The sequence below is a fragment of the Pelodiscus sinensis genome, chromosome 6 (genome assembly GCF_049634645.1).
Source record: "Pelodiscus sinensis isolate JC-2024 chromosome 6, ASM4963464v1, whole genome shotgun sequence".
In the NCBI taxonomy this organism is placed as follows: domain Eukaryota; kingdom Metazoa; phylum Chordata; order Testudines; family Trionychidae; genus Pelodiscus; species Pelodiscus sinensis.
Genome location: NC_134716.1, coordinates 10,229,546 through 10,254,371, shown reverse-complemented (window position 1 = coordinate 10,254,371; position 24,826 = coordinate 10,229,546). Strand labels below are relative to the sequence as shown.

The 24,826-nt window shown below is 45.9% G+C and overlaps 1 protein-coding gene across 4 annotated transcripts in view; it reads right to left on the bottom strand.

Annotated features, from left to right (window-relative positions):
• Nucleotides 1–1,584: 1,584 nt before the first annotated feature.
• ECPAS (Ecm29 proteasome adaptor and scaffold) overlaps nucleotides 1,585–24,826 on the bottom strand; it is an 84,182-nt gene continuing 60,940 nt past the window's right edge. For all 4 annotated transcript variants that reach the window (XM_006118851.4, XM_075931431.1, XM_075931430.1 and 1 more), the window contains 16 exons: nucleotides 24,156–24,277; nucleotides 22,106–22,256; nucleotides 21,410–21,475; nucleotides 18,780–18,869; nucleotides 18,467–18,533; nucleotides 17,425–17,516; nucleotides 17,264–17,330; nucleotides 16,454–16,645; nucleotides 14,921–15,129; nucleotides 14,137–14,180; nucleotides 9,767–9,959; nucleotides 8,857–9,001; nucleotides 8,081–8,186; nucleotides 7,808–7,896; nucleotides 5,070–5,141; nucleotides 1,585–4,336 (listed from right to left, as the gene is read on the bottom strand). In XM_006118851.4, coding sequence (XP_006118913.2) covers nucleotides 4,197–4,336; nucleotides 5,070–5,141; nucleotides 7,808–7,896; nucleotides 8,081–8,186; nucleotides 8,857–9,001; nucleotides 9,767–9,959; nucleotides 14,137–14,180; nucleotides 14,921–15,129; nucleotides 16,454–16,645; nucleotides 17,264–17,330; nucleotides 17,425–17,516; nucleotides 18,467–18,533; nucleotides 18,780–18,869; nucleotides 21,410–21,475; nucleotides 22,106–22,256; nucleotides 24,156–24,277 — 1,845 coding nt within the window. In that variant the 3' untranslated portion in view covers nucleotides 1,585–4,196. The remainder of the gene's footprint in view (nucleotides 4,337–5,069; nucleotides 5,142–7,807; nucleotides 7,897–8,080; nucleotides 8,187–8,856; nucleotides 9,002–9,766; nucleotides 9,960–14,136; nucleotides 14,181–14,920; nucleotides 15,130–16,453; nucleotides 16,646–17,263; nucleotides 17,331–17,424; nucleotides 17,517–18,466; nucleotides 18,534–18,779; nucleotides 18,870–21,409; nucleotides 21,476–22,105; nucleotides 22,257–24,155; nucleotides 24,278–24,826) is intronic.

Here is a 24,826-nt window from a genome sequence, read left to right as displayed (position 1 = left end):
TACATAGTCCTGTTTTTTGTTTCAGGTATCTTGCTGACTTTCGTCAAAATTCTTCAGATGACAAACTACTGCTGAAAAGAAGTTTCCTCCATCCGAACTCACCTGGAGCTCTGCCAGGAGCCACAGGATCTACTGGTGGTTTTCTTAAAATTGTTTCTGGAGCTTTCAGCTTTTTTCATATAGATACTGGATCTGGAAGGGATAGTAGTAGCTTTGTTCCCTGGCAGTGAACAAATTCTTGTCGATATCAACTAAAAAACCAGATGTGCCATTGTACCAAATCCCAGCGATGATTCCTTTTAATTGGACATGGTGTTCAGTATGCAGTGCATCTTCAACAGTGCAGTACCTAACCGCAGCAAGTTTAACTTTTCCTAAGTTTTTTAATTTGCTCTTCCTGAAATCACAGTCCACCTCTAGTTAGGTGCTAATCTGGTTTCCCAATAATACCATTTTACTGATGTTTTTTCCCTCCCTGAGCCACAGTGGAAGATAGTTCCTTCCTTGTCAAAGCCTCTAGCCTCATAACATGTCCATAGCACCTAGAGCACCTGTGGCCAAGGGTAGTTCTAGTAGCTACTTTCAGATCCATTACTGAATGCCCAGGGAGATTAGTTTTCCCCTACTGGTTTGGCCAATGTACATGGCAGAGGGATATTGTGACACTTGATGGTATGTCGGCCCCGATCATCTTGTGGCTATGTTCTGTCAACATATCTACACAAGTGACACCATCACAGAATTGGCAATGGGGTTTGTTGCAGAGAGGTTCCTGGGTGTTTTCTGCTGTGTTGTGTGGCTGCAGGTAAATACTTGCTTCAGGTTGGGGAGCTGTCTGTAGGCAAGGACTGGCCCATTTCCCAAGGTCTGTGTGTGAAGAAATGGTGACCAGTGATATGCCTTAGAATGCAGCCAACAGCCTAACCAGGGAGCTGCTGTGTTAGCTCATGTATGTGGCTAATGATAGTGGGCATTACCTAAATCCTGCCCCTGGATAAATCTGGTCTGAAGAAAGTTGTCTGGCTCTGTTTAGTGTTCCATAAGTGGGAACCCACTACCTGCTGCTATTGACCTTGTTGAGCCTAGCAGTTGGAGAATTTGTTGGGGCTGCCAGAGGGGAAAAAAGTATTGGAAAAGGTGGCTCTTTTATCTAAGCAGCAATATGGGCTGATTTGATACAGAATGCTCTCAACCTCTCCTGTTGAAGTTGCTATCTTTATTATCCATTCTGGCTCCTTTAGGGCAGACCAAACAAAATACTTCCCAGTAGTAGAGCCACTTAGAACTTACAGCAACAGTGCACAACCCAGCATGCATGCAGTTAGTGAGATGGCTTATTCATGTAGGGTGCAGTTGTGCATGGGATGTACTTTTTCAATAGCAAAACACTCCCATGCCAAAAAGGCCACTGTGAACTCTTGCTTTGCTATATGGTTTCTGTACCAAAGCTCTGGCTGGGAGCTGCTCAGCATTGCATGCTATTTTCAGGGAGGGGTTAATGTGCATTTTGGTAGCTGAAGCTCATGGCGCTGGATAGTTGAAACTGACACATTTGTAGGGAAAAAATTACAAGTTGCTTCCAAGAACAGGTCATGCACCTTTATTTAATGTTACCTTTTGGTAAGTGGGTGGGTGTTCCTTCAATCAGTCCATTTACATACTTCAACAGCCACATACAGCTTGCAATGAATTCAGTGGAGACCCTTGCAACATTAGAAAACTCTTAATATACATCCAGTTAAGCAACAGCTTGCAGATTAGAATGAGTGCTAGTGTCAGACTTGCACACCTCACTCTTGGTATACAAAGCAGCATTGCAGCAGCACAAGAAATGCCCGTTGGGCAAAATACAGTGTGTTTTACATAGTGCAATCACTTTCAGAGGAAAAACTCTAGGAAGGCCACATCTATTTGTTTTGTCAAGTTTACAAATGAAAAGGGGGAAATCAAACCTTTGTTTAAATTCATAGCAACGTCTGTGCAGGTAGAGTCTGTGTATCGATCGGCACATGCTTTAAAAGCATTCTGAATCCACACTTTTAATCATTTAAAAACATATTGCTTTAGGAGTCTGAGATTGTAACGGTCTCCAACTTCACAATCCTGACCACAGCTGTCAGTCCAGATGTCAATAGAATTTATAGAATATGTTCTATGTATTAAAGACCTAGTGGAAAAACATTGGCTATGGCAGTTAAGCCAGTTGGCTCTAATCTTAGCTACTGCCTCAATACACACAGCCATGCTGAAATCAAGGTATCCCAGAGACTTGGAGCACTTGTAACTGTCTGTTGCTTTGAACTGTATGAAAGAACAAGTTAGATGAACAACTACAGCAAAGCAACATAGGGGAATTCTCATCTTGTACAAAAATCAGCTCTTCTGAAAAGATTTCATGGAAGGTAAGTTGTTTGTTAAATGGTACCATCTTAAGTGATTTGTCCAGTAAGCTCTTAAAATTTACAAGTGTGCTTGGTTAGCCAAACAATGTAAACAAACAGCAGCTCCCTGCCACTAAGTAGTAGATCAAATGTGTTAGCACCAACTCTCAGCACCAAAGAATTGCCTAATGTGTGCTAATGACTCGCATTAGTGCAGGCTGAGGTTTTCAGATACAGAAGCACTTATCAAAGTCTTGCCCCATCACTGGCTGAAATTTACTGATCAGGTGGGCATAGCCTACATTGCCCCTTCCCCTTGGTACAGCAGATTAAGATTATACAGTAGCAAAAGCATTGAATGTGAAATTAGCACATGGAAGGTAGGTATTGAAGACCCAATCCTGAACGTGCCAGCAACAGAGAGTAATGATCCCTGGTGGAGTTATTTGAAAGATTCTCATCCCAACAGATTAAATCAGAAAGGGATTAGAGGGAGCATGTAAGAAAATGACAAATCTTCCTCTGCTGAACTCTGTGGCTGCAAGATTGCCAACACTCATGATTTTATTACACAATCAGCAAAGCAATGCCCAATCCACATTCAGGTTACAGTGATTGTTTCACATTTCTAAAGCCTGTTGTCACAGCATCCAGGTTTATGCCTTTTCTCTGAGAAGAGGAAGATGATGGGGAGGTGGGGGAGAGGAAGGGTAGTGGATATCTAATCACAATTTTTACTCCATGTTAATGCAGATATGGTCTTAAGTGCAAATTAAAAGTATTTGCTAGAAACCAATGTAGACTGGCAACTGATAGGATACAGAATGTTACAAACATTGAGAAGTTTAAATTGTTACAGCTTTCCAAAGCAAGAACAGTAGTACAAACACTGGAAAAAACCCTACTACTATAAAAAAAACTTCCATCATGGCAAACTGAACACTCTGGAAAAACATTTTCTAGAAAAAGGGGGGTGGTATTTTTTTGCTGCAGTTAAGGAGTGTCATGCAAAACAACTTTGAGAAGAGCAGTGTTACGCACCTGTCCTTTCTTACAGATCCAAACCAATCCCAGACAGCCCATTAAAGTGCTCTTTCATGTGCATACTTTGAGAAAATAGTTGTCATTTAAAATTTGGGAGGTAAGATCTGTTAGCTGTGAAGCAGGGGATTGGGTTTGCTAAATCCACTCAGTCAGAAATGGAAGAAATAAGCCAACAGTACTCTGTGTCAGGGAGGACCAGACGGCTAGTAGAAAGATGGGTGTTCTGTGATTAAATCTTACCTCAATGAAGTCAATGGAAGTTCTGCCATTGATTTCAATAGAGGCAGGATTTCAACCCTTGATCTCCCGGAGAGACTACTCACTATTTGGGCATCAACTATTAAACCTCCACCTGCAAGACATGGTGAAATGAAAATAAGCATTTAAACTTTCCAGGGTTCTAGGTTCTTCAGCTCCCTTCAGCAATTATTTATTTGGGATCCAGAGTAAGTTACATACTTTGCCTAATTTAAGAATAGGATTCTTCTTGCCCTTAATACTTTTTTAGGTCACACATACCAAGTCTTCTAGGGCAGATCATTAAAGGTATTTACTGATGCAAATATTTTTTCCACAACTTCGAAGTTGTTTACAAATCAGATGCTTTAAAACAGTAAAATACAATTAGTGGGGAACAGAAATTAAGGCATTTTTTTATTTTGGCCAAGGAATGATGCATGCTACAGATTAGTCTTCATTTCCCCCCTTGGTTTTCAGATCACACTGCACTTTTTTGTTTTACATGGCACTTTGCTGTTGGTGTTTTACTATTTAGTAAAGGTTTTCAAGTGTTTTCTTCAATAACGAGGCTTTCTCTTGCAGCTCAGGTCTGCTGTCCAATACCATGGTAGTAAGCGAACCAATGAGGAGCTCTCTGCTTTCCAGGGGCAGGCTGTCCCATTGTTTAGACTCTGCACGGATAAGGAGAGACAGTTTTCATATGAATACCAGGATGATCCAAAGTAACTAGGCCCCTGAATGTTATGAAACAGGAACTGCTTTGATTTCTATGCTTGATCCCAAATCAAAATTCAGGCAGGGGATCGGTCACAATTATCAACCATATGGGGGAAATTCAGCCTGCCTTACACAGTCCCTGTTCAGGTCTTAAAGGGGATGGAACCCCGAAGTGAGACTGAGGGGCTAAATTCAGCACAAGTGTTAGAAGAAAAGTACTTCCTGCATTGGCAAAACTCCAGGGGGCAGGCAGCATTTGCACCAGTACCTACCAGGGAGCAGCACAGATGGGCCAGAGCACAATCCAAAAATCTGATACCTTGAGTCCAGGCCAGAGCTGGAGACAGAACTTTGATAGCCTAACTCCCAGGCCTGTGCTTGCTCCACTACCCTCCTTCTTGAAGGGTTCTCACCAAAAAGGGGGCATACCATGTATTCCTAACCTTAGTATTCATCCACAGCTTCTCCGAGCATAACTCAGAATGTCTGCCTCCCACTTTTCCTGCCTCCACCCCATGTCAACACTGTCCTTCCAGATGAAAAGGACTATGTGCAGCTGGTCACCCTGCAGAATAAATGCAGAGCAACAAAAGGTATCACCTCCACTCTTCCAGGCCTTGGGGCCACAAACTGAGCTGGAGTCTCAGACTCAGATCTTCTGCGTGATAAGCAGACAAAGAACCTCACCTTTAAGTCTGGTGAGCAGCAGTTCTATCACTGACAATGCTTCTGTTCTGATGGAGGTGTAGCTTTTATTTTCTGTGGAGGAAAAAAATGCATTCAAAGCTGACTATACCTCACTGGCACAAATGCAGCATTAGCCATTGGTTGGCACCAACAACTTCAGATTTTGTAGCGCAGAACACCTGTCCATCTCACAAGCCAGCCCAGAAATCCCCCACTGGTAATCAACTGAATTAACAGCCTAGAGTCTGCCAATACACATCTGTCATCTGAAGAAGTGGGTTGTACACACAAAAGCTCATGATGCCATCAACATGTTTTGTTAGTCTCTAAGGTGCTTCTGGACTGTGTGTTGTTTTTTAAGTTGTTCCTGTTACAGACTAACTCGGCTACCCCGCTGAAGCTTTTGCAAATACACAGACTCCCCAACCATGTTAGATAAGCATCATGATACAGTACCCACAAGGCAAGCACTCTGCATGTTGAAGAACAAAGCCAGTGAAATTGCTATGCCGTCAGACCGCCCCTGAGAAACAGCTTTACATAGTGGAACCTCCTTTCCACAAACCTGTGGCCCAGCAATGCTTAAAATAACCACCCGGGTATTTCCTAAACAAACAGGATATTAGGTTATGTTATTTGGGTGTTCACTGCCAAGCATATGGCCAAAGTTACCAGAGGTCAAGTTGTTTTCCCATGACCATATCTTATACAACAGCTTCCCTGGTCCTCAACCAGTGGGGTGCAAAGGCCAATCCTTACTCATGCACTGGTCCTCTTTGGTCTAAAAGGACTGGAGTGGCATAAAAAGAGCCTTGTATCTGCCATTGGGACAGTGTCCTCAACACGGGCTCTGCAGGCAGCAGTAGTGGGGAGCAGGGGCCTGTGCTGGGAGTACAACAGGACTGGAAGGGCACAAACGGTCTCTTTTAAAGGGGCAGTGCAGATTCTCATCCATGGTTTCTTTCTGCAGCCCAGCTTCTCACGGAGCTGAGAGGCTTGGGGAGCTCCCCTCCATTGTGCAGGTCCCAGAGGTGCTCCACAGCTGGATCAGTGTGTGCTGGCCACGCCCACACCCCCTCCTCCCACTTGCTGCCAGGTCTTCTGCCTCCATTACTGCAGTCAAGAGGCGGTTCATTTACTCCCATCCCTTTACTGCCCTTTTCAGGCTCTATCAGGCCTGATTTCTCCTGGATCTCAAGGCTCCCTCCCGCCACCTTTCTGGGTGGGAGTCTGTGCAGATACAGCCACCAGAGCCTCTACTGCAACACCTTCCTGCTGAGCTCCCTTACCTCATGGTGCAGTGGCCACACAAGTGCAAGTCTAGATCCCAAGGGTGCACTGTACATGAGGGATCCTTCCCAGGAGCAACAAAAGGGAAAACTGTGCCCAGCCACTTCCAAGCAACCAACCCCTAGTGCCTGCCCTCTTTGGGGTGAAGAGAGGCTCTGATGAGGACTTCATCCAGCCTTCCCCAATACAAGTCAGACAACTCTCATAAGAGGACCCTACCCCTGCTTGAGAAGCATGGGACCGTGAAGGAAAGCGCTGCCAGGGAGAAATTCCTCCGGGATCTGCACACAGCAAGTCTGGGTGCACTCCGGCCACCACTGCTCACAAAGCTCACCAAAAAAGCCCACAAGGAATAAAAAGGGGGAGGAAAAGGTACAAAATAATCCAGAAGACTCTCCTCTGACAAGTCAGACTCCTCCTCCACAGCTGAGAAAGGAGAGCTTTCAGAACCCAAATCGGAGTGAGATTTGGAAAAAATGCAGCATTTTTTTTCCTCCGAGAAGTCTGAAGCCATGTATAAAAAGGCCGTGGTTACAGACTAGATTCAGCTTGAGCAAGCTCATGAGGACGAGCATCAAAGCAAATCCCTTCCCTCTAAATCCTTCCCAGAGGCAGCAAGTCCCCTGCCCTCCTCCTTCAAAGACAGAATCAAGGACAAGCTGATGCGACCTTCGGTCTTACTGGCTCAAGAACCAGAGGACACTGACAGCTGATTCTGCAGTAACCTCCCTAGCACAGAGCATAGGTCTGTAGGGAAGAATTTCCTTTCTTACAGACAGGAGAAGGGAAGCCAGGATTTTTAGTGCTTGATTTTTAAGCTTAAATTCATAACTTCACTAGATACAAAAAAATCCCAGCTGGAATAGTCTGTGGATGCCTGGCTCATTACATCAATCTACAGCTATGTAGGGCCAGTCTAGTCTCTGGTGTAACTCCAGTGGCTATGACAGAACTGTACCCAGAGATAAATATGGGCTATGGTTTTGGGTATGAATTTGGCCTAGCTATTAAAAAAGGCTAAACGAAGAGACTGGTAAAATTATATTTCATTAAAATATCAGTTCTCTCTGTGACTTATCTTCTGCAAGGGAAACACTTAAACAGGCGAGGTTATGGATGTGTGGAAAGTACAGCCCCGAGAGGCACCTACACCAATCTCCCATCACAAAAATAAAATAAAATAAAAATAAATTTAAAAAATTACTATTTGAGGAAAAAAAGGGGCACTCCTGCTCTGGTTGAAGCATCATGGGAAATAGAGTCTTCAACCGTCATTCCAAGGGAGATATTTAAGGGGAATTCAAGGTTGTGGGCTATAAGGTTACAGACTGCACTTCAATGAACATGTTCAGAAAGACAGATTCTAATACATCCCCAGCCAACTCCCAGGAGCCAACCATTTAAATGAACTTTTCATCACCCACAATCTGCTGGCAAAATATATTCACCTAAAGAGTGGGTGACAGATGGGCAGGTTTCCAACAGGATTTCTGTCAAAGCTCCAGGGTCCGCGTGCTCCTCTTCAAAAAGCATTAACCTAGCAAATTTAAAAGCAGCATGAGTCCCGTGCTGAAGGAAACAAGCTATTTTCTGGATCTGCTTGGCTTGCTCTGATGAATCATTACAGACAACATAATTGTGCATTTGTCACAATTTCATGACAAGGATTGAAATGCCTGAGAGAGCATGAAATAAAAGTGAAGCACAAGCAGGAAAATTACCCTTGAAAATAGGCGTTCATGGCCTGTAGCACTCCAAGCTGCACTTTCCACGTACTGAGCTTCAGACGCTCACACATTACTTTGCACAGTTCTTGCCTATAGCAGCCTGAAAACAACAAATGAGGGTGTCATGACATTAATAAGGACCCAGCAGAAGCAAACATTCCCTTCATCATGCTCATGCGCCAAGGAGACGTCAGACCCTGCAAGATCAAAATATCCTCCCACCCACAAAGGGCCCTGAACCGGTTAGTCCAGACAAGGCACCACTTCATACACTGGGACCTAATCACAGGCAACTACATCCACATTCTGCCATCTCAAAAACAGACCTGATTATTCAGCCGTGCTGAGTCCTGAAGTTCCTATCCACATCAGTGGATGCTCAGCACCTGGGAAACCCAGGCCACTTATTTAGGTGTCTGCTTCAGCTGTCCTGCAGCATTTAGAAAACATTGGCCTCCATGTCTCACCCCCCACCCTGGTGCATGGCATTTAGTGCACTTGTAAGGACCTGTCAGTGCGGGACAAGCCTGGGGAGAGGCAGGCTATGCAGTGTGCATTTCTTAGGGTGCAAAGTCAGAGCATCTTCCCCAGCTGCTGTTCATCACTGCCCTGAGGATATAGCCAGCAGACTGACCCCACTGCTCAAGCAAATGGCACTTGAAAGCCCTACATATTCCTCCACATGCCTTCTGCTTGAGCAGAGTTTTTTAAGCCAATGCTACTTGATCCACAGGCTGCCAGCTTTGCTCATTATCTTGGATTTAACTTACGCTGCGTCTCCACGTTCCTAGGCCAGGCCTTGCCCAAGCTCTCAAAGGCACAGAGCAGAGATTCCATCTGAAGTTCTTTTTCTTTTTCGTTCTCATCCTCATCGTCATTCTTTGGTGAACCAGCTCCCACGCTCTCTGGAGAATTCTGGAGAGGTACCAGGAAGCAGGCAAGACCAGGGGATTATGCTCAGTTTACTTCCCAAACCACCAGCCCCTGTATCTAGTCCTTGTATAATCCACACACGCTACATAGTTGAAGAACTTCAATTCACTGATGTTTGTTACCATCAGGAAAAGCTACAGAAATATTAATAATTTCTATGCGGTCTTTAGTCAAAAGAACGTCAAAGTGCTTTAATAACAGAGGGCCTAATTTTCAAAGATGCAGCCACCTTTGTAGTTTCCATTCACTCCAACTCCAGGGAGGCGGGGAGAAGAGAAGAGAATCACACTATAAAAGGATTCAGGTGAGGGGGCTGCAACTTGTGGACATAACTTTGTGCAGTGGGGGGTTTGGAGGAAAACTGCTGTGAAAACAGAGTGGGCAAATCCCTGCCTTTTGAGACAGTGTCATGGGATCTTTAGTTTCCTACACAGCAGCCAGGGATTCAGATTTTAACGTCTGACAGGAGAAGCGCTGCACACTGAAAACTGCATTTAGCTTCACCGAAAGAACGAGGAGTCAAGGTTAGACAAATCAAAAGTTGGGATTGGCAGAAAAACCCTGTGGGATTGCAAATGGGAGCCATTCACACCTGTACTGGGCCAGTCTAAGAGCTTTTCAAAGCATCGGGGGACGGGACAGGATGGGGGGGGGAGGGGAGAAACACGCGGACATGCATTCACTTGGCCAGGTCTCCCACCCGCAGTTGGATTGCAGAAAAAAGACATCGAAAAGTGGAAATTTCACCTTCTTTATCATTGGAAAGACTATGTCCGCCAGCTCCTGGAACCGGTCTTCCTTCGTCACCTTCAGCACGTCTGCTGTGCATCGCAGAGCAACCATCTTGTACTTGAGGTTCTCTTTGCGACACTCTTTCAGGACAGCCTGGACCACATCGTTGATGCTGGGCTGATTAGGCGCAGGCTTCTGCAGCTCTGCACTGAAACACCAGAAGCACATGGAAGGTCAAACACAAGTTACTCCCTCAGTAAATTATTAGTGATGCAAGAAGCCTTGAAGACAGTCATCCCCATGCCACCATTCACAGACTGCCCATCTTTTTAATGGGTTATTCCAACACATACAGAGTCTTGCTGGTGCTGGTGAAGAGCTCAGACCTCGGCTGGGTCCTTTTCCAGGCCTGGCCTGGCTGTTCCAAAGTGCTCTAGACAGTATCTTCTGGCCATCCCCCAAAATACCCAGTAATGTGCATGGAGAAGATGCAGGCGTGGAAGGTGCTTCCTAGGGGCACTGGCCTCTGGAAAGTTTCTCTCAGAAGAGAGAGAGAGATTCCTTGTTACTTGGTGGAATGCTATTGAGGAGAATCTCTAGGAGCAAAAGTTACCCCTTAGCTCCAGAGTGTGTGAATCTCCCACCAGTAGCAGGGAAATCCTTCTCCCAGCATTCGTCAGTGTACACACACACACACACACACCTGTTCCAACTAGATCAATGTTTCACGCTCTGTGCCTTCATTCACTCCCTTCTCTAAGTATATTTCTATACTGGAGCTCTTCCTCCACCTTGCAGTATCTGTTGTTCCCTTCCCTCCTTGTTCCCACTTCCTATGTTTTTCCCCTGCCTCCTCACACTCTGGCAATACAGCCTCCCTTGCCCCGAGTCATTTCCTCTTCCATCCCTTAGCCGCTCTCTTAATCCCACCCCTCTATCTTTCAGACATTCACCGTCCCACTCCTTCTGTCCTATCCCAACATCCACCAAGGAGCTTTGCTGCCATCTCTGGTTTGTGCCCAACAATCCTCAGCCCTGCCCCAATTCTATCACATTGGTTCACATCGGAGGGGAGGGGAGGTAAAACGTCTCTGTCCCCGTCAGAGATTGGGATGGTCTGAGGAATCACAGAATCATAGGGTTTAGGGCACCAAGTCCAACCCCCTGCTGAAAGCAGGGCCAACCCCAACTAAATCATCACAGCCAGGGTTTTGGGACAGGACTTAACCGCTAGGGATGGAGATTTTACCACCTCCCTAGATTACCCATTCCAGTGCTTCACCCTCCTAGAAAAATAGGTTTTTTCCTAATATCCAGCCTAGACCTCTCCCACTGCAACTTGAGACCATTGCTCCTCATTCTGCCATCTGTCACTACTGTGAACAGCCTCATCAAATTCTCCCTCACTTCTTCTCTTCTGTAGACAACTCACCTTGTGCAGTAACAATGGTTCTTTGAGATGCGTGTCCCTACGGATGCTCCACTGTAGATGTATGTGCGCCCCTGTCGCTCTAACTGGAGATTTTTGGTAGCAGTGTCCACATGTGCTCTCCCAGCCTCAAGGCAGACCACGAGGGAATCTAGCACGCGTGGGTGAAAGCCCCGCCCTTCCTTCTCCACTGCAGAGCCCCACCAAGAATTCCAAAGGAGAGGGGAGGAGGGCAAACTGTGGAGCACCCATAGGGGGACACATCTCAAAGAACCATTGTTACTGCACAAGGTGAGTAACTTCCTCTTTGAGTAGTGTTCCTACGGGTACTCCACTATAGGGGACTCCCAAGCAGTACTCACCACTGGAGGCTGGAACTTTGGAGTAGAGTCTGTTACTACATAGAGTACTAGGGAGTAGAAGATGGCGGCATGGGGGAGTCAAAACTTTGGTGATCACAACGTTTTCAGAGTGCGTGGGGCAGAGGCCCAAGTTGCTGCTCTACAGCTTACTGAGATAGGAATATCTGAAAGGAACGTGATGAAAATAGACACCGCCTTGGTGGACGTGCATAGGGATTCTGGATGGAAGCAGGAAGCACACTGTGCTGTTGATAACAATGATGAATGCAACCAGAGACACAAATTGGAGAGTCTTTGAGCCAACATCACAGAGATTTGGGATCTTTCTGTGGAAAGGAAGCGTTTAGATTTCCTCAAGTCCTTACATTCTCTCCAAGCAGAATGCTAGTGTTCTAACACGCGGAATATGCAGAATTCTCTCTCTGTTGTCACAAAGTGGGTTTGGGGAAAAACAGGGAGATGGGGCTGTTGTCCCTGCATTTTTCCATTTGACTCAATAGGGAGAAGCTGGAGATGTGGCCTGAGAGTTACTTTGCCTTTCAAAAAGGCCATGATTGGTGGGTGTGCCATCACCGCTGTGCCTGGCTGAGGAGATGGCAATTAGAAACTGACCATCTCTTGTACACGTGTCTTCATGGACACATGAGAGAGAACACGTTGCCTTGGACTCAGAGAGGTCTAGTCAAAGTCCTGAGAGCTAGGTTCAGACCCCAGGCTGGAGAGGGTGGTGTCACACACAGGATGAAATTCCCAGTACCCTTAAGGAATCTACACATCAGCAGGTGAGCAAACACTGAGCATGTGATTGCCTGGTGGTGGAAGGATGTTTGCACTGCAAGATGTGCCTTAACCAAGCTCAGCAAGGGTACGTCTACACTGCAAAACTATTCCAAAATAACTAGCGCTATTCTGAAATAACTTAGTCCACGTCTACACAGCAGGCAGTTATTTTGAAATACTGTCAAAATGCTGTCAAGCTGGAGGACTTCTTACTCGGACTACTGCAACCCTCACTGTATGAGGAGTAAGGGAAGTCAGAGGAAGAGTGCTCGGTTTTGTAATAAGTGCTGTGTAGATGGTCCCTATTTCAAAATAAGATACGCAATGGACGTAGCTCAATTTGCATAGCTTATTTCTAGTTAAGCCCTGCAGTGTAGCTGCATCCTGAGAGTTTTGAGGTCAAAAATATAGTGTAAAGCCAGAGGGAGGGAAGAGGAGACTAGGTCTGTGTTTAAATTAATAACAATTTGGAATAATTTCCATTTTGAAGCTAAGCCAGTCAAGTGGTCAACTTTGGCTGTGTAGCAACACATCTTTTAGCTCATCAGAGCATTCTTCCTCTAAGCCATGGATCTCAGGAGACACAGCTGCAGGCGAAGGACTCGTAGGTTGGGGTAAAGGAACAGGCCAGTGTTTTGAGAGATCAGATGAGGAATCAGCCGAGGAGGAACGTGAGGGCAAGTGTGTCAGAAAAGGGACTCAGACTTGTCTTGGCCAAGAAGTACAATCACTTAGTCTAACTGAATTTTCAACCAGGCCTTGGATAGAAGAGACAACAGAGAAAAGGCACACAAGAGGTGCCATGGGAGGATGAGGGCTTCCCCATAGTTTCCCCAGGCCAGGCCTGGAGCAGTAACGAGAACATTTCTTGCTCTGGTATATAGCAAAGAGATCTGTAGTTAGGGTTCCCAAAGGGCGAACAGACGTCAAAGCCCCTCTGAGTGCAGTTCCCATTCGGGGTTGGGACAAATTCCAACCGACTGTCGGTTGTCATGTTCTGTATCCCCGGTAGGTAGAGTGCTGGAAGGAGCACACCGTGAGGGATGCACCATTTCCAAAGTGAGTGTGCTTCTCTGGGGAAGGGAGGGAGAACGGGCACCCTGTTGATGATCTATGTTTTATGTAAAAGTCGCATTAAGTCCATCATGACCTTCGCGTGGCTGTTCCTGATGAAAGGCAGGAAGTGCGTCCAAGCATTCCTGCCAGAACTCAGCTCCAAAAGAGTGACATGAAGGGTCACGTCTGAGGAAGACAGTTTGCCCTGAACCTCATGGTTGTATACGGTGAGCAGCCCAGGCAAAAAAAACCAAGTCTTCTTAACACAGGGCGAGGGTGCCCTCAGATAGTGAAAGAAAACTTGAGTTTGTATTTGGTACTATTTTTTAAATCCCAAGGGAGTTTAAAAAAAGGGGGGGGAGGGGGAAACGAACCTTTAGGGAGAATAAAATAAACAAAACCAACTACGCAATGATGCAGATCAGGAAGGGACAAGTGCTCTCTCCTGTGAGGCCAAAGGGAAGGAACTGAGGGGCTTCCCATCCCCCAGTGCAAGACAGCCTGGAGGGAGGGAGTGCTTATGCCAGGGTCTGTGCACACTGCTACTAAAAATCTCTGACTAGAGGCATGCAGCGCACATACACCTACAAGGGAGCACCCACGACTCGATTAACTACCTAGTCCTACAATCTCATACTGCTCCCTGGAAAGAGCAGTGGCCATGAATTCCCCCTTCAACACAGGAAAGGCAGTGACTGCGTGTAAAGAGGCACAGTGAACCCTTGCTTGGCCGATGCCTTAGCTAGAGAGACAGTTACCTGCACGCAGTGACGACACTGGCGATAGCTTTCAGCAGCTCTTCCTGTGAGCATGAAACAAAAGAAAGAACAACTTCACTTTCCCACTGCACAGCTTTCACTGGTACTCCCCGCTCTGTGGCTCAGGCAGATGCTGCAGACACATGCCAAATGCCACTCTTCTCCATGAGGGGCACATTGTTTCCATCACTCCACTTCAAGGTGCATGATTTTCATCTCCTCCCCCCCCCAGTGCTGAACAGTTCCGTGGTGAGCCAGCTCACGAGATGCCTACATCCCAAAGTTACACAGCCTGATTCTCACTCACTATTCTGGCAGCATAGCTGGGCCTTAGTGTCTAAATGCCCACTACCAGGGCACATGAAGTAGCCTTAAGAGCCAGATTCTCATTACCTGAAGTATTTATTTTAACTCCGCCTGCTTAAGTATGCTACTTGATGCATTCAGACCCATTGCCTATTGGGCATAGCTAGAGTTTCCCCATTTCCACCATCTTCTGTTTATTGGGGTTCCAGGCCGTGTTGTTTAAAAGCATGCACAAGTTCCGCTTGCTCCAAATCAAACCAGAACAAAGCAGTATGTCCTGGCCACAACACCTCACTGCCCCTCTTCATCTCACCGGAACATACAGGACCGGATGGGTCCATCAACCAAAGCAAGATGCATTTGGAATCATTCCCTGCAGGAATGGGAAAGTTTATGGCTCTCTATGTACCATTTTTGGGCTAAGGGACTGAACACCAGAGCCTGTCCCAATGCACTGGGCCCCAAATTGTTTCTTTACCTTTCCCGTCCACGTTCTTCCGGACAGACCTTGCAACAATGCAACGAGCACCATTCCCAAATGGGGCGGTACCAGGGTACCAGTCTGTTTGGCAATAGATGCCATGGCAGCTGCTCCCTGGGCTTTCATCTTCCAAGACTGGGACTGCAAAGCCTTTTGGGTAATGGCGATCAACTCCTGCATATACAATCTAATGCCACCATAAGTGCCTGTGTATCAAATACAAAGGAAAGCTGTAATTTTATGACAGCAAAGGAACAAAAAGCTGATCCTCAAGCAGTAAAAGGATTCTCCTCTTCTGGCTGTGAGCTGAGTCACCACAGTATCCTCCAGCTGACTCACTGTATGTCTAAAACTGGGAGTTGTAAACAAAAAGTGTCATGATTTCAGCTACAAATTCAGTGTTGCAAGTCTATGGGTCCTTACCCAAAAGGAGTGCGGGGGGAGGGGAGTCACAGGAGTTGCAGTACTGCTACCTTTACTTGCGCACTGCTGCTGGACCAGCACTGCGGAGAGCTCGGCTCTGAACGCAGAGCTGCCTCCAGCAGCAGTGCAGAAGGAAGATTGCATGGTATGGTATTCTCATCCTTCTTTCTGCACTGTTTTCTTCAGAACTAGGTCCTGTGTTAGAAACTGCCACTTACTGACCCCCCAACTCTGCCACCCTTACTTCTGCACTGCTTCTGGCAGGTGCTCTTCTGGCTGCCCATTGGTGGCAATACCATAACTGCCCTAAAATAACCTGGCCGACCCCCCCGCAGCTCCATTTTGGCTTAGGACACCCAGTTTGAGAAACACTGGTTCTCCCCATGAAATCTGTTTAATGGAGGCTAAAAGCACAAAACTGGTTTCACAGTGGGAGAGCAGATTTCATGAGCTGTGACACATTTTCATGGCTATACATTTGGTAGAGCCCTAATTATGGGTTATCCCAACTTTGCGTACAGGGAACTGAGGCACACAGAGCCCATGCGACTTGCCCAACCTGTGTGGGAGAGCAGGGAACTGAACATCTCCCCCCAAAATCCAGGGCTACAGCCAGAGCTACTGGGTCGTCCTTCTGATAAAATAGCTGGCAAAAGGCAGCAGGCTACCCCCTGATTTAAGTACCTAAATAAGTGGCTTGATTTTCACATGTGTTGGCACCTAGCAACTCCCACTGCCTTGTCACTCAACCCTCCCTATGATATCTGGAAAGTGTGAGAGGTGGGCAGGGTCTCTTAGAGGAAAGGAAGATTGTGTTATATAACAACAACATAAAATAAAACAAGATAAAAATAATAAAAGCCTGGTTAGGATGAGCAGCGAGTCCTATTAAAAACTGCTCCCTAAAGATACGATAATATTAGTTTTTGTGTGTTTTGATTTCAACTGGTTAAAAAAAATAATACCACAGATTCTCCTTTGGTTTTTCAAAAGTTTTCTGCACAATTAAAAGTTAATTTTTTCATAGATTTTGTGGATACTGTTTCCTCTAATTACCCAGCAGCCCCAGCTATAAGGAAGCCCCTATCAATTTCTAGGTCAGCTTACCTGGTACGTTTTCCTGCCATACTTCAGTCCACAGGTTAGAATCATCTTTCTCTCCTTTCTCTTCATCTGGGACCTCATGCATGCCCAGAAATGCCACAGGCAAGACCTGTTTGGCATGGTTCTTCAACACATCTGGGCTGTAGCGCCCAATGGCATGAACAGTTAAAGCGCAGCCTATCCTATAGACTGGTTCTGAAGGATAAGGGAAGAAAATAATGACAAAGTTTAGTCATTTGGAGCCAGAAACTTCTCCCCCTCACTGGCAAGTATCCAGAGTGACTCCATGGAAGCGGCAGAGGAAGTCACATGGGTGCATATGTTTTCCACTAGTTATTCGTCTAGTTCATTTACACCAGTGGTTCTCAACTCGTTTCAGTCCACAGACTACCAGGCCAATCAAAAAATTTTTTGTGGACCACCTCCTTTTTGAGACATGATAAAAAAGCATCTGCTCAGCACGATGGCGGCAGCTACACTGACGCTCAGAGCCTCAGAAGGGAAGTTACTGGCAACACAACATGGTTGAGTACTAAGTGACACTATGGATGACGCGCCACGTGCTTGTGAACGTGGCGTAAGACAGCCTAACCGCGGCGCCTGCTCACACCATGTGACTTTGGACAAGGTTCCCGTGGGCCACCGAAAAAATCATGGACCACCAGTTGAGAACCACAGATTTACACATTAGGATACTGCATCATGAACAGCAATTAAAAATAGTAGAACATGCCTTCACCAGCATCTCCACTCCCCAGGAACCAATTACCTGCATCATAGGGCAAACCAGATATACCAACAAAAGCCACATACCTTCCTTCTCCATGTACCAGCTAGTGAGCTTCTGCAGGAGTTTCTCAGTGCTACTATCCCGGGCAGTCTTTAAAAGTCAGAGAGAGACTCAAATCATTTAAATGTGTGTAACTACCCCCTCAAAACAATATAATAAATACAACTAAAAGAAACCAGCTCACCCGAACTAGATGCCCCATTGCAAATGCAAAAGATTTCTGCACCACGCTGTTACGATCAGTCAGCCCATTGAGCAAAGCACTCATGAGTTTGCCTATTTGAAAAGAGACAGGATTGATTCTAACACCAACTTGGACTTGCACTGTTATGGGCTACAGTGACTGAATTTTATGACATCTTTTCAGTTTCTGCACCAGTCACTCACTCAGGTTTGTTAATCATGCACCATGAACATCCTTTACCAGGATGATAAAACTCTGTCTGGCCCCGTGTACACAGGCAAAACTGAAACCTGTTAGGGCAGCTGTGCCTGTAGTGTAGCCCGGAGGATGCTACTACTGTTCTGCCCAGTGTGTGTCACACACAGCCAGAGCCGACCTAGAAGGGCATCCGATTTCAGCATAATTGTCCCAGCCTGTAAAACTTTCCCTTTTTGAACGTAGACTAGAGCTGCCCTGGGTGCCCAAACCACGATAAAGCCTTGGATAATCCAACAGCAGCAGTGACCCTCATTAGGTTGTCAGTAGGGACCGAACACAAGACTTAAAGGTTTCCGAGCATGAGCCTCTATTGCCCAAGCTGAAGGAGAAGTTCCATCAGCTTGAAGGCAGCAGAAAACTCAAACCGGCCATTGCCTTTAACGTGGTTTTCCCTCGGCTGGGCAACACCAGAGAAGTCTTATTCCAGGGAGGAAACATGCTCTAGCTCTGTCAGGGAGACAGTCCAGTCACACTGGTAAAGGAAAAGGTGTTTGTACCAGCAGTTCACACACACACACACACACACACACACACACACACACAACTACGGAGAGAGAGTCTGCTTTACATAGCCAGGAGGGGCTGGAGGGACCTATTCCAGGTCACTGCCTCCAAACCTCTTTGGGCTTAACCCTACAGTCCTTTTCTGCCGGCAGCAGCACCAGGGGAGGTCCAGAGAACACAAAGGGCCCTCTGGGTTAAGGAATAGCTATCATAAAACCATGCTGTTCAGAATACATTCTAAAAGCAATGTAAACCACGCCCCTCTGAAAGCAAACCTTACCTGAGTAGGGCGTTAAATCCTGGGGACACTGCGTGGTTAGTGACACAACTACGCTAGCACAGCCTCCCTGAAAGGTTTGAAGAGAAAAATCAATATTATTCTCTTGTTCTACAGAATCCACCAGCTGCACAACAAAGGCCAGTTGATTAGTGAATAGGTTAAAATACGTTGTGTGAGCGGACGGGAATCCTGCTCGGAAATTAACAGTTTTCATCTAGGACAGCTGCTGCTTCTGAGTGAGACGCACTACAGTAAGGTTAGCATTGCAGCATTCTGCCTCCCCCACTGCCCAAGTCTTAGTAAGCACACGTACCTTGGTGCCCAGGCCTACTCCGCTTTTGATCAGCTCACAAAGCCTAGGAATGAGCTCACCCAAGACAGACACATCCAGATACTGCAAGCACTATGGAAGGGAAGAATGAAAGTGTAAACCTTGGAGAAGATGCTGAAGTCAGGTCTGTACCATACACAGAAAAGATGCTGTTTGCTTTCAGTTCACGGCACTCGGAAGGTTAACGAAGCACTAATTTTGAAGGGGTGCCGTCAGGCCCTGTACATAGATTACAGCAGCCTGGTTCACTACTTAGTTACACCTAGCATACACTGGGGCGATTCTACTGAAATCAACTGCTGGCCGCTTGTAGAGCTGGCGTATCAGAGTGCTAAGTCAGGCCCCTCTGTGTTTTTAAGAAGATATAAAATAAAACTGTTAAGTGAATAAATCTGTGGGTTTAAAATTTCCGTGGGGATGTAATCATTCCCCAGCAGTCATGTGAAACCCCCGCACTGCAGCGCTCACACACCAGAACCAGACAATGCTGAAGTGATTTCCACTCTCAGTCATTCATCTAAGTGTTTCCCAAATAGTGCTCCGTGGAACCCTGGAGTTCCGCAAAGTGAAAGGGTTCCACAAGAACCCGATCGCTCTTCCCCCCAAGCCAGTCTTAGGGGCGGGCAAGCTGGGCAGTCGCCTGGAGCCACCATTTCAAGGGGCTGCCAGGATCTTAGGGGTGGGCCGGCGGGGTTTTTTTTTTTGGTCACCAGTTCCCGCCCTTTTTTTGAGGGGGGGGGGGTCGACTAGTTTTCCTCAGTGGGTTTTTTATAAAAGGGTTCTGTAGCCAAATAAAATGGGGAAACACTGATCTAAGATGTTAAAAGCAAATGGAAGGAAATTTATCTTCTAAAAAAATGGCCAGGTCACTCTAATACCGCAACATCAAAAGCACAGCACTTTCCTCCAGTTCCTCCTAGATTTAAGTCAGTTTAAAAAAAAAAAAAAAAAAAAAACACACACACAACAAACCACTCCAAGATATATTGCTCATGGAGTTACACTGGCAGTACCGAATACCTCAGATTATTAGGACATTTTGCAAAGGGTAAGATTGAGCCATTCGGTGGAGCCCAAGGCGTGGTGCATAAGCTAGGGTCTGATGTCTCAAAGACAGTCCTCTGAGACCAATACTTCCTGTGAGTAATTTGCTACTGCCCTTTAGAATCATAGAATACTAGGACTGGAAGGGACCTTGAGAGGTCATCAAGTCCAGTCCCCTGCCCTCATGGCAGGACCAAATACTGTCTAGACCATCCCTGATAGACATTTAAAAGGCATTTAGAAGGGTGTCTGATCCCCTGAACCACATGAAATTATTTCCACATGAGCAGGAGATGCACAGAAGAGAAGACGGCTTTTCTGCCTTTTATACCACATGGCTTCACTGTGAGCAGAGCTTATACCCACGAGCACTGGGGTGTCTCTGCTCTTGGGGAGAACAAGAGGGCACCCCCGGGGGGGGAACTCAATTCTCTTCAGTCCCACTGCGGCCAAAAGGGCGCGAAAGCCCCAGCAGCAACATATTCTTCCTCTCTCCTGTGAGGAGAGCGGCTAAAATCTTCAGGACACCATTGCAGACACAGTAACTTACAGCCTTTCATCCAGAGGTGCTTTAGAGAGACCACGCCACTGCCGCCCTGCCCTGCCCCCCTCTGACCCTCAGAATAGCCTCTCAGCCCCGTCAGTCATGTAACGGAGATTTTATCAAGAACAACTGGGACAATCGCCGACTCTGGTGTTTATATTCTCATCTGCCTCCATGAGACAGATTGGGTAAAGAGTGGTAGACACGGCCCCATCCCTTATGAAAGTGGCCACAGAGTTCACACTGAAGAGGCCACGGCTGCCTGTCTCGTTCAGAAGGCAGCCCCTCCAGCGGAACAGCGTCCCACCACTTAATGCGATGCCTCAAGTGAAGGCTCAGCTCAGGAAAAATGAGGTTGGAATAACCCACAACACTCCCAACAGCAGCTGGATTTTCCCTCACGGTTTCGCACTGAAGTACTGTCTTGGCCCAGATCTATAGGTCTCAAGAACTAAAAAACCATTGGTAGGACTGGGGAAAGGGAAACATAACAGCACCTTGAGCCAGTGTCCTAGAGGAATTCCCTCATACTTCCTCTCAGAGACCCTCGCTGGGAACAAATTAGGATTGTGAATATTAAGGCTATCCATGGAGAGGAAGCCATTGGAATCTTAACGTTATCCCTCCATGCTAGCATTCAGCATCTCTTAAACTGCTGAGTCTCCCCCCATGGAACAGCATTAGAGGTCACCCTTAAGAACAATGCATTCCTATGCTCTTCACCACATCATGGGCAGCTGCTCAGCCTACTGTCAACTCCACCCACCTCAGTGGAACCATGACAATGGACACCAGATAAGGATCTCCCCATGTGTCCACATGGCAGCTGGAAGACCAGTAGTTCCCTGCATGAGGTACTGGGAAGAGAAGGCATTATCCAAACAAGTAGGTGAACAAGAGCCCATACCTGAGGAACTTTGACAATCGAATGGCTGTCCAATAAAAACCAGAAGAAAAGTTTCCCCATCATTATCCACCCTCCCACAAGTCTACTTTAGGACTTTTCCTAAATCAAAATACCCACCATATTAATTGTTTCCATCATGGGAGATGATTTAGCAGCACTAAGTCTTGCACTATCCATTGCAGCCTAAAGGAAACAGAACAAACAAAGCAGACTTAATCTGACACCAGTGGGAAAAACCACCAAATCTCAGCATCAAATGGAATCGGTTTCCCCAAACTCTGACTAGTGCCTGTTTTCAGACACATATGGGAAAGTAGCAGTAGCCTAATAGCCCTCTCCAGTAGGAAAGCCCAGAATTTAACGATGGTGCTGAAAATACCCCCAAATCTGATCTACACAGGACCTTACACTAGGATTACCAATGGTGCTGCAGCTATAGCATTTCTGGGAAATGGTGCCAGATTTATTAGCGTAGATGCAGCCTACATGTTTACTGAGGTCTCTGTCACTACCATAATTTTACTCTGGGTTGAAGTTAGATTTACTAACACTTACTGTCAAGATTGTTCTCCCCCTCCTCCCCCCCCCCCGCTTTATGAAAGACTGGGTGCAACTCAATACATTTTAAAACATCCTCCAGTAACTCCATTGTTCTCTGTGTCATATAAAAGCAACCCAACTGTTCAGTAAATATATCAGCTAATTCCCATAACCATCTGGGATGCTTTTCACTCAGAGTTGCTGATTTATGTCTTGAAGCTTTACATCCTTGTGAAATACTTCGAAAACTTGTCCCGTGCTTGTTACACTTACTTTTTCCTGATCTGTAGCCCGCAGACTTAAATAATTGAGAACCTGTGGTTCCAACACGCTTAAGGACTCCAATAAAGCTGGAATGAGCTTTGGTGCATGAGGTTTCAACATAACACCAGCACTTTTACTGATTTTCACCAGAGTGTTAATGCTGGAAAAGAAGTGAAGATCACATCATCTCTTTGCCACTCTAACTATTTACAAAAGCCCTTTCCCCAGCTGTAGCTTGTATCAACTCCAACACCATCAATTTAGGAATGAATAAGGATCTCAACTATTTAATGCATTACAAAGGCAATTTCTCCTCTCTGGATATTCACATCTCCACACCAAATTCTGTGAATGATCCACTTCAGTGTCTCTCAACCAGTAGTATGAGTACCCTTAGAGGTACTTGAGAGAAGTCTGGGGGGGGGGGGGGGGGGGGTATGTCAACACAACTGAAATGTGGAGAAAACTGAATTTTTGTTTTAAGTTTTACAGTGCTTTATTATTTTTGTACTTTTTACACCCAAAAATTTCATCGCCCACCCAGCTACGTTGTTTAAACACATGTGTTGCAATGGTAGGAAAAAAGTAAGAGAGTGTGAGAGAGAAAAGGGGTACTTTTTTTTTTTTATAATAAAGATTGAGAAACACTAATCCGCTTCCACCCTGACTGGATTAGCCTCATTAAACACAAGCAACGTCTTGCTTCATTAACACAAGCAACTTCTTCTTTACATATACACCCGTTTCTGTAACTTACACTTCAACTCATCTGATGAAGTGGGCTTTACCTACAAAAGCTTATGCCCTAATAAATCTGTTATTCTCAAAGGTTAGGTCTTGACTACATTCCTCTTTAGACAGAGGAATGTAAATGAAGGACTTCGAAACTGCAAATGAAGCGCTGGGTTAATTTTGCATTTCATTTGCATAATGGATTCTGATTGCTTTTTTGAAAAAGGATTTTTCGGGGGGGAGGAGGACCACAAACCCAATGCGGTCTAGATGCAGTTCTTAAAAATAAAACAAAAAAACCACCACACCTTTCGAAAGAACCCTAATGCCTGAAAAAAATGAGGATTACAGGTTCTTTTGAAAAAGGGGTCCGTCCCCCCGAAAGAACTGCATCTAGACCGCGTTGTTTCCCCCTCCCACCCCCGAAAAAGTGAGACATGTTATAGTTTATTGTGATTTAATTTTGCTGATGGTAATGTTAATAGGATCAAATTATTTCTACAAAAGAGCTTCACTTTTAGCTTACAGCCAACTTCAGAACCTTGATTACTGCTTCATGTACTCCCCTGGCAGAAGGATTACAAAACAATAAATCAACAGCAATACGTGCCAGTCTCAAAGGATCCTAAAGGACTATGGAAACTAAACTGTATCCTCTCAGCACTACTGAAATGCAGCCACCTCTGGGGTGTGTGTAACTCAGCACAAAGAATGTTGGAAGAGTGAGAGAAAAGCAGCTAAGAAACACTGGCCAAGGAGACACAAGAGCACTTTAATAGGGGCACACAGAGCAGACATCCCCAGCTTGGGAGGGTCTATAGAAGAGTCTCACATACTACAAAAACTGCCAGGTGGTCTCAGTTTACCTGCTGCAGAAGGATGGAAAGCTGTACTGACTCCTCCTGAGATCTGAATCTGTGCAGCTGCACAGAGTCTTTCATTTGTTGCCCCTAGACCTTACCTGAGCCCTGGGTTCAGGAGCTCCTCTCCTTAGGCTAGGAGAAGGGCTGTTAGATGCCTTCAGGAACTCTTCAAGTGCAGAGACTGGAGATGTTCTGAATTCGATACTTACACCATTGCACCAGCCCTCTGTTTAGTAAAAGAAATGGCACTCTAGGAAACCCCTGGAATTCTCTGAACTGCTGTTTTAACTGGATGAAAGCAGGAGGTAGTGAGCAGGTTGTTTTTTATTGAGGATGGGAAGAAGGGATTAAAACAGGACGTGATTAAAGGACTCTTTGCAGTTCAGATGAATAAACTTAATCTCCTTGTGACAAACACACACACAGGCCCAATTACAAGCAAATTTAGAGGATGTAAAACAAACCTCAGAGCTCGAACTTCAGTCACCGTGCTCATCATTCCTTTGTCTAGCAGGCAGGGCAGCAACACTGCGATAGTTCTCTGGCCCACTGCTCCTTTGGAGAGGTCGCACATTTTCACACACACCTACGGACAAATCAGGGAGTCATGCCACAAACGTCTAAATCTTCCCTCTGATTTAACCCAGCACCTTCCCACACGTGATGGGAAAAGTTAAAGATGAACCAGAGCAAACCAAGAGGGTCCCATTCGGGCTGGGTGTATGTGGATGCAGCCCACTGAAGTCAGAACAGTTGAGCCTTATCACATCAGGTCTGGATTTGGCCTGTGATTAGCACCATTATTTTTTAAATGAGAAATGTATCACTCGGCCAAATTCCAGCTCAGGGCTCTGCTTCTATTTGCTCCTGAAAAGTAATGTAAAGACAGGCACCAGGCTTCTCTCCAAACCTAGGCATGGCACCACCCTGGCCCTCAACAACTGGAGGTGGTAACGTCCAGGATGGAAACACAGCTGCAGTGCAGGTTACTTCAGTTCGAGTGGCCTAAAAGATCAATGATCACAACAACAGGTTCCAAATTAAGTGAGTCTCAGACCCCAGAAAGGGCAGCTAAATCCTGTCTAGTCAACCCCATTTCTCTGCAAATGTGCACTGTGTACTACCTATCTATCTA